Source organism: Pristiophorus japonicus, chromosome 6 (genome assembly GCF_044704955.1).
Source record: "Pristiophorus japonicus isolate sPriJap1 chromosome 6, sPriJap1.hap1, whole genome shotgun sequence".
NCBI classification, from domain to species: domain Eukaryota; kingdom Metazoa; phylum Chordata; class Chondrichthyes; family Pristiophoridae; genus Pristiophorus; species Pristiophorus japonicus.
In genome coordinates this window covers 182,402,772-182,415,140 of record NC_091982.1, presented here as the reverse complement: position 1 = coordinate 182,415,140, position 12,369 = coordinate 182,402,772, and the positions used below count along the sequence as shown (strand labels likewise).

General features: G+C 44.8%; 1 protein-coding gene across 3 annotated transcripts in view; it reads right to left on the bottom strand.

The window, feature by feature from the left end:
- The window catches only part of LOC139265901 (arf-GAP with coiled-coil, ANK repeat and PH domain-containing protein 2-like), a 174,191-nt gene that overhangs the window by 102,793 nt on the left and 59,029 nt on the right, over positions 1 to 12,369 (bottom strand). For all 3 annotated transcript variants that reach the window (XR_011593649.1, XM_070883467.1, XM_070883468.1), the window contains exons 2-4: positions 11,702 to 11,759; positions 7,360 to 7,479; positions 1,336 to 1,389 (exon numbers count right to left, since the gene is read on the bottom strand). Coding sequence is in view for 2 of the 3 variants with exons in the window: in XM_070883467.1 (XP_070739568.1) it covers positions 1,336 to 1,389; positions 7,360 to 7,479; positions 11,702 to 11,759 (232 nt within the window). In the remaining variant the exon portion in view is untranslated. The remainder of the gene's footprint in view (positions 1 to 1,335; positions 1,390 to 7,359; positions 7,480 to 11,701; positions 11,760 to 12,369) is intronic.

Genomic DNA, 12,369 nt, shown 5'->3' with positions numbered 1-12,369 from the left:
CCCGGCGCTCTCGGGCGCTGTTGGAGGTGGGAGCGGGGTGGAACAGAGTCGGGAGCAGGGTGGAAACCGGACGGTGTCATTTAGCGCCTCACTGAGCACGTCGGAGCTACGCGGACGTGATGCGTCGCAACTTCCCTCCCCATCATTTATGGTCAAACCAGCGGCTGCCATTGTCGGGCCGACTCAGGAGTCAGCTGACAATTAAAACAAAATGGAGGCTGCGGCGGTATACCCTCCCCTTTAAGGGTGGCAGCAACGCCAAGCACCGACCATGCTCCCGCAAGGCAGTTCCTCCCGCGGGGCGCAAAATGGCCGGCAGCGGGTGATAAGGGGTCGGCGCCCCAGAAATTACCATACTTCCTACAATACACAGTGTGTCTGCAGTCTGACTTCACCTAACAATTCAGGAAACTGTCTTTTCTCAGCCATGATGGACCAAATTCCACTACCCTCACAATGGTAAAACAATCAAAAAAAGGGGAATATAGTTAAGCAGAACAGAGATGACAAAACCACAAAGACGGAATTTACAATCACAACCCAGTCATAAGCTACAAATGTCATCAACAATAGAACTGTTCCCAGTTACTGCCAATGTGAAAATCCTGGCCACTGCTATCCCAACTCCCTCAAGGCAAAAATAAAATCAAAATGTACAACGTTTGGCTGTTACGGGGCACAGTGTCTGAAAGTGTTAGGTGTGTATACCATTTTCCTCATAATAAATTGCTAGTCTATTCCAAGCCAAGTAGGGAAACGACTAGTGGAGGTCAGCTGCTTCCTCACAAAGACAAGGACATAAGACAGGTCACATAGGCAACTCATGTACACTACCCAAACGTTAATTACAAAAAAACATTGGCAGATGACAGCAGATTGCACTCCAGTCAAGATCATAGCCTTGGAACAGAAAAAAAAACCCGGACTAGGTCCCAATCAGAAATCTTTAACCAGTGGTGGTGTTCTAGTGATGTCATTGTCATCTGACTGGGTATTGGAAATACTGCAGGATAAGCAGATTAATCTCTAAAGTATTAATGTTGGGTCTAATACATAGAGGATTTGGCAACTATTCGGTGTCATGGTTTAGCAATGTGCCCTTGGGCAATTCACGATGATCAGTACTGCCCCTGCCCTGCCCCATCCCCATATGAAATGAAACATTACACTGCTGGTTTCTAATAAAGTCAACAGTTTTAAGGAAATATTAAAAATGTCAAACTGATCAAATATATTTCTTAAATGTAGTAAACATAAAATGTGCATAAATGTAGTTTACACAAAATGTGCATCAATTGGGATACATTTGCAGTAATGCCAGAATTTATGACTTACCGTGTGAAAATTAACCATCTCCTGAAGGCTCTCTGAAAACCTCATTAGACAATTCTAAATGGAAGTAAACATAAAACCAAGGATGTCAATTTTGAAGTCTTTAAACAAGTAATTCAACATTCTGTATCTTAAAATGTAACTACTTGCATTTATATAGAGCCTTTAACTTTGAAAAACATCCCAAAGTATGAAAAAATGGATGCAAAGCCAAAGGAGGCGATATTAGGAGGGATAATCAAAAGGTTGGTTAAAGATGTGAGTTTTAAGGAGACGCAGAAGGGTTTATGCAGGGAATGAGAGTGTAAGCCGAGGCAGCAGGAGGCACAAGCCAGAGTTCAGAGGAGATGAGAAAGAGCGCTGGAGACAGTTACAGAGATATACAGGGACAAGGAAGTATTTAAACACAAGGAAAATAATTTTAAATGAAAAGTTGGATGGTCAGGAGCCAATTTAAGTCAGGGGTGATGGGCAAGTGGGACTTGCGCAAGATATGGGCAGCAGAGTTGTGGGTCAATTTTAGAGAGAGTGGAAGATAGTAGACTGGCCAGGAGAACATTGGAAGTGTCAAATCTGGAGGTCACAAAGGTTCATGGTCAAGTTTGAGGTCGATGACAGTCTAGTTCATCCTCAGATAGTAGCCGGGTAGGGGGATGGAGAGAGTGGCAAGGGCAGAGATTGTAATGGGGGCCAAAGATAGTGACTTAAATCCTACCAATGTTTTGCAGAAGAAAATGTCACCTTGTCCAGGACTGGATCTCAGATAAGCAATCTGACAGCTGGAAGGGGTGAAAGAGGTGATGCAGAGGTAGAGCCATCTGCAGATACGGTCAATGGGCAGGAAGTAGATGACGAACAGGAGGGAGCCAAGGATGGATCCTTGGAAAAACTCCGGAGATGACAGTGCAAAGATGGGACAAGAAGCCATTCCAAGAAATGCTCTGGTTACACTCGGATAAGTAAAAAGCAAAACCAAGTAAAGGCAATCCAACGGAGCGAGGCAATGGAAGAGAGACCATGGAGAACAGCAGTCCATTGTGTCAAAGCCCACATTCTCATCATTGCAAAGTTATTCATCACTAAATTTGGTATGGGTTCTGTTGTGTATCTGTAAAGCATGCACTCCCATGTTCTGCCACCAGGGAGCTCATCCCCTGAAGTACCAAGGGATCACAGCATCCCTTGGGAGCACTGTATATAAGCTGGCCCCTAAGGCCTGTTCCTCACTCTGGAGTGTCTTATTAAATACTGAGGTCACTGTTACTTTAACCTTCCTATGTGCAGTCTCATCTGTGTTAGGAGCACAATAACTGGTGACGAGAATACGAATCCAACGCAAAGATGCAGCAAACTGTGGGCATCCTGGAGAAGTTCCCGGAGGGTGAGGACTGCGAAGCCTATGTCGAACGGCTAGGCCAGTACTTTGTAGCCAACGAGCTGGACGGAGAAGGAAGTGCTGCAAAAAAAAAAAAAGAGCGGTCCTCCTCAGTGTGCAGGGCACCGACTTACAGCCTCATGAAGAATTTTCTGGCTCCGGTGAAACCCATAGATAAGTCGTATGAGGAGATGTGTACACTGGTTTGGGAGCATCTCAACCCGAGGGAGAGCGTGCTGATGGCAAGGTATCGGTTCTACACTTGCCAGCGATCTGAAGGTCAGGTGGTGGTGAGCTATGTCGCCGAGCTAAGGTGAGTTTGATGGCTACCTGGAGCAAATGCCCAGAGACTTTTTTGTACTGAGCATTGGCCACAAGACCATCCTACGAAAACCTTTGACTGTAGAGACACCGACTCTCAGTAAGGCCATTGCGATAGAACAGGCGTTTATGTCCACCAGTGATAACACCAAACAAATCTCAGCATACAAGTGTTCATAAATTAACTGGAACTGTGTTTGCGAGCAGAAATGTACAGGGCAGAACCCACGAGTCTGCAACTGCCAGCAGCGTCAGGTGACCCAGATGACTGAGTCCCCAAAAAGGATGAATGCAAGGCAATTCACACCTTGTTGGCTTTGTGGAGGCTTCCATTCAGCCTATTCATGCCGCTTCAAAGGGTATGTTTGCAAGAGCTGTAGAGCAATGGGGCACCTGCAACGAGCTTGCAAACGAGCTGCAAGCTCTGCAAAACCTGCTCACCGCCACGTGGCAGAGGAAGATCGGTCCATGGTGGATCAAAGCAATTTCGAGCCTCAGAAAGGAGGCAGATGCTTAAGTACACGGGGTGCACACATTTGAGACGAAATGCTAAACGTAAAATTGAATGGCTTACCCGTAGCTGGACACTGGCGCTAGCCAATCCATCATGAGTAAAAAAGATGTTTGAGAGACTGTGGTGCAACAAGGCATTCAGACCAGCCCTGAGCCCCATCTACATGAAACTGAGAATGTACACCAAAGAGCTTATCACTGTCCTGGGCAGCGCCATGGTCAAGGTCACCTATGAGTGCACAGTGCACGAACTGCCGCTCTGGATGGCCCCACACTGCTTGGAAGGAGCTGGCTGGGCAAAATCCGCTGGAACTGGGATGACATCCGAGCGCTATCACATGTCGATGAGGCTTCATGTCCCCAGGTTCTTAACAAATTTCCTTCCCTTTTTGAGCCAGGCATTGGAAACTTTTCCAGGGCAAAAGTGTGGATCCACTTGGTCCCAGAGGCACGACCCATTCACCACAAGCGCGAGCGGTACCTCACATGATGAGGGAGAGAGTGGAAATCGAGCTGGACAGGCTGCAATGCGAGGGCATCATCTACCCAGTGAAATTCAGCAAGTGGGCCAGCCCGATTGTTCCAGTACTCAAAAGTGATGGCACGGTCAGGATTTGTGGCGATTATAAAGTAACTATTAATCATTTCTCACTACAAGAACGATACCCGCTACCTAAGACAAACGACTTATTTGCGACGCTGGCAGGAGGCAAGACGTTCACCAAGCTCGACCTGACTTTGGCCTACATTACGCAGGAGCTGGAGGAGTCTTCGAAGGGCCTCACCTGCATCAACACACACAAGGGACTGTTCATCTACAACAGATGCCCGTTTGGAATTCGGTCGGCTGCAGGGATCTTCCAGAGAAACATGGAGAGCCTACTCAAGTCGGTACCACACACGGTGGTCTTTCAGGACGACATACTGGTCACGGGTCGGGACACTGCCGAGCACCTACAAAACCTGGAGGAGATCCTCCAGTGACTGGATCACATAGGGCTGCAGCTGTAGAGGTCGAAATGCGTCTTCATGGCAACAGAAGTGGAATTTTTGGGGAGAAAGATCGTGGCGGACGGCATTCGGCCCACAGACACCAAGACAAAGGCTATCAGGAATGCGCGCAGGACACAGAACATCACGGAGCTGCAGTTGTTCCTGGGACTCCTGAACTATTTTGTTAACTTCCTACCGGGGTTAAGCACCATTTTAGAGCCCCTACATGTATTATTGCGCAAAGGTAAGAACTGGATATGGGGAAAAAAAACAAGTGCGTGCTTTTGAGAAAGCCAGAAATATTCTATGCTCCAACAAGCTGCTTGTATTGTATAACCCGTGTTAAAAGACTTGTGCTAGCATGTGACACGTCGTCGTACGGAGTCGGGTGTGTATTACAACAAGCTAACGTTGCAGGGAAGTTGCAACCTGTCGCCCATGCTTCCAGGAGCTTGTCTAAGGCAGAGAGGGCCTACAGCATGATTGGGAAAGAGGCATTAGCGTGTGTGTTCGGGGTAAAGAAAATGCATCAGTACCTGTTTAGCCTCAAATTTGAGCTGGAAACTGATCACAAGCCCCTCACATACCTGTTCGCTGAAAACAAGGATAAATACTAATGCCTCAGCCTGCATACAAAGGAGGGCACTCGCGCTATCAGCGTATAACTATACCATCCACCACAGGCCAGGCACCGAGAAATGTGCAGATGCTCTCAGTCGGCTACCATTGCCCACCACGGGGGTGGAAATGGCACACCCGCAGACTTGTTGATGGTCATGGAATTGTTTGAAAATGATGAATCACCTGTCACGGCCCGCCAGATTAGGACTTGGACCAGCCAAGATCCTCTGCTGTCCCTAGTAAAAAAAAACTGTGTACTGCATGGGAGATGGGCCAGCATCCCCATTGAAATGCAAGAGCCAATCAAGCCATTCCAGCGGCGAAAGGACGAGCTGTCCATTCAGGCAGACTGCCTGTTGTGGGGTAACCGCGTAGTGCTACCAAAAAAAGGCAGGGAGACGTTCATCTCGGATCTCCACAGCGCACACCTGGGTTTAGTAATGATGAAAGTGATAGCCAGATCCCACGTGTGGTGGCCCGGTATCGACTCTCACTTAAGAGTCCTGTGTACGGCAATGCAGCGCATGTGCTCAGTTGAGCAACGCGCCCAGAGAGGCACCACTAAGTTTGTGGTCCTGGCCCTCCAGACCATGGTCGAGGATCCATCTCGACTATGCGGGCCCGTTTCTTGGTAAAATGTTCCTGGTGCTGATGGATGCTTTTTCAAAATGGATTGAATGTGAAATAATGTCGGGAAGCACCGCCACCATTGGGCCATGTTTGCCACCTGTGGCCTGCCTGACATACTGGTCATTGACAACGGACCATGTTTCACCAGTGCCGAATTTAAAGAATTCATAACCTGCAATGGGATCAAACATGTCACCTCGGCCCCATTTAAACCAGCCTCCAATGGGCAGGCAGAGCGGACAGTACAATCAAACAGAGCCTTAAACGAGTCACAGAAGGCTCACTCCAAACCCGCCTGTCCCGAGTACTGTTCAGCTACCGCACGAGAACCCCCTCACTCACAGGGGTGCCCCCGGCTGAGCTACTCATGAAAAGGACACTTAAAACCAGACTCTCGCTGGTTCACCCTGACCTGCATTATCAGGTAGAGAGCAGGCGGCAGCAACAAAATGTAAACGATGATCAACGTCACTGTGTCACGGGAAATTGATCTGAATGGCCCTGTGTATGTGCTAAACTATGGACATGGTCCCAAGTGGATCGCGGGCACGGTGATAGCTAAAGAAGGGAGTAGGGTGTTTGTAGTCAAACTAGACAATGGACAAGTTTGCAGAAAGCACCTGGACCAAACGAGGCTGCGGTTCACAAACTGCCCTGAACAACCCACAGCAGACACCCACTTTTTGAGACCACAACACACCCCCAAAGGATCAACGACACCACGCCGGACCAGGAAATCAAACCCATCACGCCCAACAGCCCAGCAAGGCCAGGCTCACCTAGCAGCCCTGCAGGGCCAACAACACGCCAGCCCAGCGAGGGCACAGCCAACACACCAGAACAGACATTTGTACCAAGGCGGTCCACCAGGGAAAGAAAGGCTCCCAACCGCCTCGCCTTGTAAATAGTTTTCACTTTGACTTTGTGGGGTGCGGGGGGGGCGGGGCGGGGGGAAGTGATGTGTATCTGTAAAGCATGCACTCCCATGTTCCGCCACCAGGGAGCTCATCCCTTGTGAGCACTGTATATAAGCCGGCCCCTAAGGCCTGTTCCTCACTCTGGAGTGTCTTAATAAAGACTGAGGTCACTGTTACTTTAACCTCCCTGTGTGCAGCCTCATCTGTGTTAGGAACACAATAGGTTCCATTAATTTCAAATGCAAAATTACAATTCAGTACAAAAATAAAGTTAGGCTTTCATTTCAAACAAAATCCAATACATGTCATATTCCCATCACGAATTTTCATTTCTGGTGAATCAAACTCTGACAATATTCCAGGGAAATGATTAAATGAATACGGCAAGTCAAACTATTAAAACTTGTGATCCATTAATGCTAATGTGCCCAAAACTATTTGGCACTGAAAGAAGAGCGCGTTTCTGGATATTAAAAAGTCTACTTAGAATGGTGTATTCCAGTCACATTTGTACTGTGTACTGTTATTGTGCCATTACTTCCAACAGTACAGCAATTCAATTATGTACAGAAACAACATCAGTCTGTGACCAGTTACCAAAAGGAACTCGGCTACTATTCTGAAAATTTTGAAATTTATTCACAGCAGGGTTCTTACCTCAATTACTTCATCCTTGGTGGACTGTTGGGCAAGCTCACGAATTCCATTTACAAACTGTTTGTTGGCATTACAGAAGTTCTTGCCAGCATCTATCATTCCAATGCATAGCTTCACAACCTAAAACAGGAAAAATGTGCAAAGTATTCACATACTCCCCATGATAAAAATGTTGATAGCCAATTAAAATCTGCAAAATAGTGGAAAAGATGTTCAAAATCAATTGCTTATATTGAGTAATAAAGAATGGCACAAAAAACAGAAATCCAAATTATGTTCTGTCACAATAGGACTCACTGGGCCCGAAATTGACAAAGGCCTCCGCCCACTCAAGTGCCGCCCAAAGGACTGCCGATGGCCACTGAGGTACCCGACGGTACTTTCGCCGGGATTTTCAGAGAAGTCCTCGAAGGTCGGCAAATGAGCGACTTATGCTGCCAATCTGGGCGGCAGCTTCCATTCTCGGTGGCAAAGGCGCTTGCCGCCCAAGTGCTGCCGAGGATGGAGTCGGGCAAACAAAGGGTCGAAGAGCTGAAAAGCAAAAGCATTAAAAATAATTTTTAAACCATCTGAAGACCTTCAGGGGACCCCATCCAGGTAAATCCATGTAAAGAAAAAAATTACAAAAAGTGTACTAATCTTTTTTTCAACCATCTTCCTACCTACCGTCGGGGACAGACCAGCCTACAGCCAGCGATCCACCCTCGTTCTGTTGCCGACTTCCGCCCGCATGAATATCGCAGCTCGGCGGGCAGGAGGCCAGTTGCGCGACTCGGCGGTCCGCTGACGCTACCCAGCGGATCTCCCCTCCCGCCTGCTCCAAGCCACATCGAAAGTGGCACTGGGCGGTTCGACAAGAGAAATGTTGGCGGCCGTGGGTGGCAGTCGGCGGCAAGTTCTTCAATTTCGGGCCCAGTGTTTAGATTACTGAACCCAAACACATCAAACTCAATTAAAAACAAAAAATGTTCTAACTATACAGCAGATCCATCAACACCTGTAAAAAGAGAAGGTGCATACTCTAATTCATTGAAATACTCAGCTTGCTTCAGGACTGTTTTTTTAATGTTGGTATACCATTTAGTGATTCGGGATTACTAGAATACCTAGGCTAAGTGTGTTAAATTATTAGAACAGGTTGCAGAGACTCTTGAATATAGAAAATTAAGGGGTACCCTAATTGAGGAGTTTAAGAAGATTAAAAGTAGTTGATAAGGGAGAGGAACTATTTCCTCCTGGGGGGGGGGGGGGGGGGAAGGGCAGGGATTGTCCAGAACATGGGAGAATAACCTTAACATTAGAGCTAGGCCATCCAGGGATGATGTCAGGAAACAATTCTTCACACAAAGGGTAATGGAAATCTGAAACTCTCACCCCCAAAAAGCTGCTAAGGCTAGGCTAGGTCAATTGAAAATGTCAAAACTGAGATTGATAAGATTTTTGTTCGGCAAGGATATTGAGAGAGACTGGAACCAAATCGGGAAGATGGGAGTTGAGATACAGATCAACCATGACCTAACTGAATGGTGGAACAGACTCAGGGAACGGAGTGGCTTATTCCTGTTCCTATGTAATGAGTCTTTCAGGTCAAATTTTTACAGTCCTAAAAAAATGTACAGGTTATTTCTACATAGGATACTGTATTGTGACCATTACTTGTTTCTGTCCATTTGAAACGGTTGTGTTAATTGTTCCGCAAGCTGGTGGCAAAACTAGATGGCAGGAACATCTTCCAGAATCAATCTCAGAGATAAACCTCAAAAGTTTCATGAACTATTTACTTAAACATTGAAAGCAGGGGGAAGCAAAGTGTGAAGAAAATGGAGAGTAGCCAAATTTCTTTTTTTTCAGAAAGGTTAGGAATGTTGGCAGTAATATGGAGCTGTGAAGCTGTCAAAATAGTGCTCGATGTGCAGGTGTAAGAATTTGCAACTTCTGGAACTTATGAGATGCTGGTACTCCCATCTATGCACATGGCCAGATCAATTTTTTTCACTCACTGGAAAATTAAGGATACAGAACCGAAGAGTGCCATTCAGCCAATCATGTCAATACTGTCTCTTTACTGTCTCTTTAAAGCAATCCAAAATCAATGCCCCACTCTCTCCCCACAGAGCTACATCTTCCTTTGCATCAAATATTCATCCAATTTCCCCTTATGCAATAGTCTCCATCTCAACAGCTCTCTATGGTAAAGCATTCGATGTTCCAACAATCCACTGTGTGAACAGATTTCTCCTAACCGCTCTTCTCTCTGTGGCAATTTTGAATTACTGCCCCTTCATCGCTGATTATCCATCAAGAAATGGATCCTTCTCTATTCACTATCAAAGCCCTTCATAATTTCAAAATCTTCAAATCTCTGTCTTCTCTACTCCAGTGGAAATAGTCCTACTATCTCAATTTTGTTTTGGAGATGCTTGGGATAGAACGCAGGACCTAGTACAGATAAAGCATATGCACTACTAAACACCTATCCCACACCCCACCCTCCAAGATGCAGGAGTCAGTTTTAATCTCCACGCATCAAATTCTAATTTGGAAAATTTGGAATGGTCTGGCAAGTAACTATTTTAAAGCTGTCAAATGTCTTTACTCTCCTCCTCAGCAGTTATTGGTGAGGGGCACTTCATAATTCCTGGATAACACTCCAATCAGTCATTAAATGAAACCAAAGCATTTCAGATGAGCTCAACAAGCATATTTTAAAATCTCCAATGTAGCAAACAGGAGCTATGCTGCTGATTTGTCCAGTAGTCATGCGTCATAAAAAGGCATTCTTCACTGAATGAAGTAACCTTTGTTTCCAACAGGAATAAAGGCACTTTAAAGTCACTTCTTTTTTACCATTTACAGATTAGTTGACAGCATTAACAGAAAGTATATTTATAAATACTAGATATGCATTTCAGTAAGCCATATTGTCACTATAGTATTAATCTCATATTAGTTGCACTGTCCCTAGTACTGTTATTTCACAGTACGAAAAAGTAGCGTACTGCAATCAACATAAGGGGCACCACTCAAATCAATGTATTTCTCAAAAAGGAGAATCTATCCATGCCACCACAAGAACCAAGGGCCATCACCAATAGAAATCAAAAAATTTCAACACTTTCACCATGATTTGTATTTCTGCTCTTCGGTCAGATGCCATCCGCAATCCAGCAGTGGAAGCCTTAAAAGGCAAACACCTCTTGATCCCAAGCTAGTTGTGCAATCTGAGGCCTTTGAGCATGAACAAGTCCTTGATGTTGAGCCATGCAAATCTTTCTCTTCCTGTTGCTATCTTGCCTTCCATTTTTACCATCAAGTCACACATTAATTGTGCCTATGATTCTCTAGCCATTGGTCTCGGCAGCTTTTTTGTTCCAAGTTGAATACGTGATTGTTATGTGCTGCAGCCTGCTGATGCAAAATATTTTGTTCACATTTTAAATGCTTCTCGTCTTCTAAGTGCACGCATGATCCGGGAACTATAGACCAATGTGGTGGTCGGAAAGAAAATGGAATCCTTAATCAAAGGTGCAAAAGAAAAACATCTAAAAGCTGAAAACATGAGAGTAGTCAGCTTGGATTTCAAAGTGGAAGGTCATGCTTAACTAATCTTATTGAATTCTTTGAAGAATTAACAGAAAAGATAGATGAGGATAAGGATCTCCAAAAAGCCTTCGAAAAGGTAGTAGACTCATGACTACGGTCAGAACATGTGGAGTGAGGGGGACAAGTAGCAGAATGGATAGCAAGTTGGAATAGCCTTGATTTTTCATACCAAGCCACTCACATCCACTGACCTACCAGGAAAGATGTGTTGACAAAGATGGAAAAGGAAAAGGGTTGGGTTTAGTTCGAAACTACTGCAAGTATACAGTCAATGTGAGGCAGCTAACAGGGCCAATTAATGACTGGAATGTGTTTAATTATAAGTCATCACAGAATATTTTCATCTTATAAAATTTTCTGGGCATGCTACATTTAGAGTACAGTAATTTTTAAACATTGTTTTCAAAAACACATTTCTGAACATGTGTTGACATTTTAACATGCAATTTCTCTATTAATGAACATTTTCTGCTGTGAAGAGGTGTCCCTGGCATACTATTTCCAGGAACTTTTTAGCATAACTACAGCACAAGACCGGCATAGTGCCCTTTCTCTGCAAGGAAATTTTCATGTAACTGAAACATCGGTTTTCTGCTAATACATTGATAGTGTAGTGGTACATGATTGAGGAACTAACATTTGCACCACAAATCAAACACCAAAGTACCAAGTGGGTGGCAGGTGACCCATAAAAAAATATGAAATATCATCACCTAAATGTAAATGTGATGGTACTCACCTTTTCAAGTTTCGACTCCAATTCAGCAAAATCGCCTTCAACTTCTTCTACTGCAGCTCTGTAAAGGAAAGAACATAATTAAATTAAACTGTTGTATTTTTGCATTGCCGTCCCCTTCCCACCAATTTTGATTCCTGCTGCCACAACCTGCCACCATACTCCCAAGCAACAGACGCATGTTCTCAAACATGAACTTCTTCACACCTTCCATAAATAGCACTCCAGTATCAGCCCGCAAGTGACAAGCTTCTGTAAATATAACTGCAAGTTCTATCCTATAGACAATATCAAAACAAGATCATATACCCGAAAATACATATTTTTTGTCTATTCTAGATAGCTGATGATACTGACCAATGCTGCGGGATACAGAATCAAATACAAGCTTACGGTCAAGAGTCACGTGATCGAACAATTAAATGTAAAGGAAAGAAATATGCAATAAGGTAACAAAAATGAGGTAAACTGATCTTGTTAACTCAACAGAAAATGAGCTTGTGGATGTCAGCTTGTTGCCAGTATTGAAGTTTTTTAAAACTTTTGGTATAACCATGCACTGCAGAGACATGCCGATTATCACGTAACAATGGTACTTATTGTAATGAGAATTTGGATCAACCTGAATACTTAGCTCAGCACTATAATGCGTTCAATTTCCCCAATTCCCC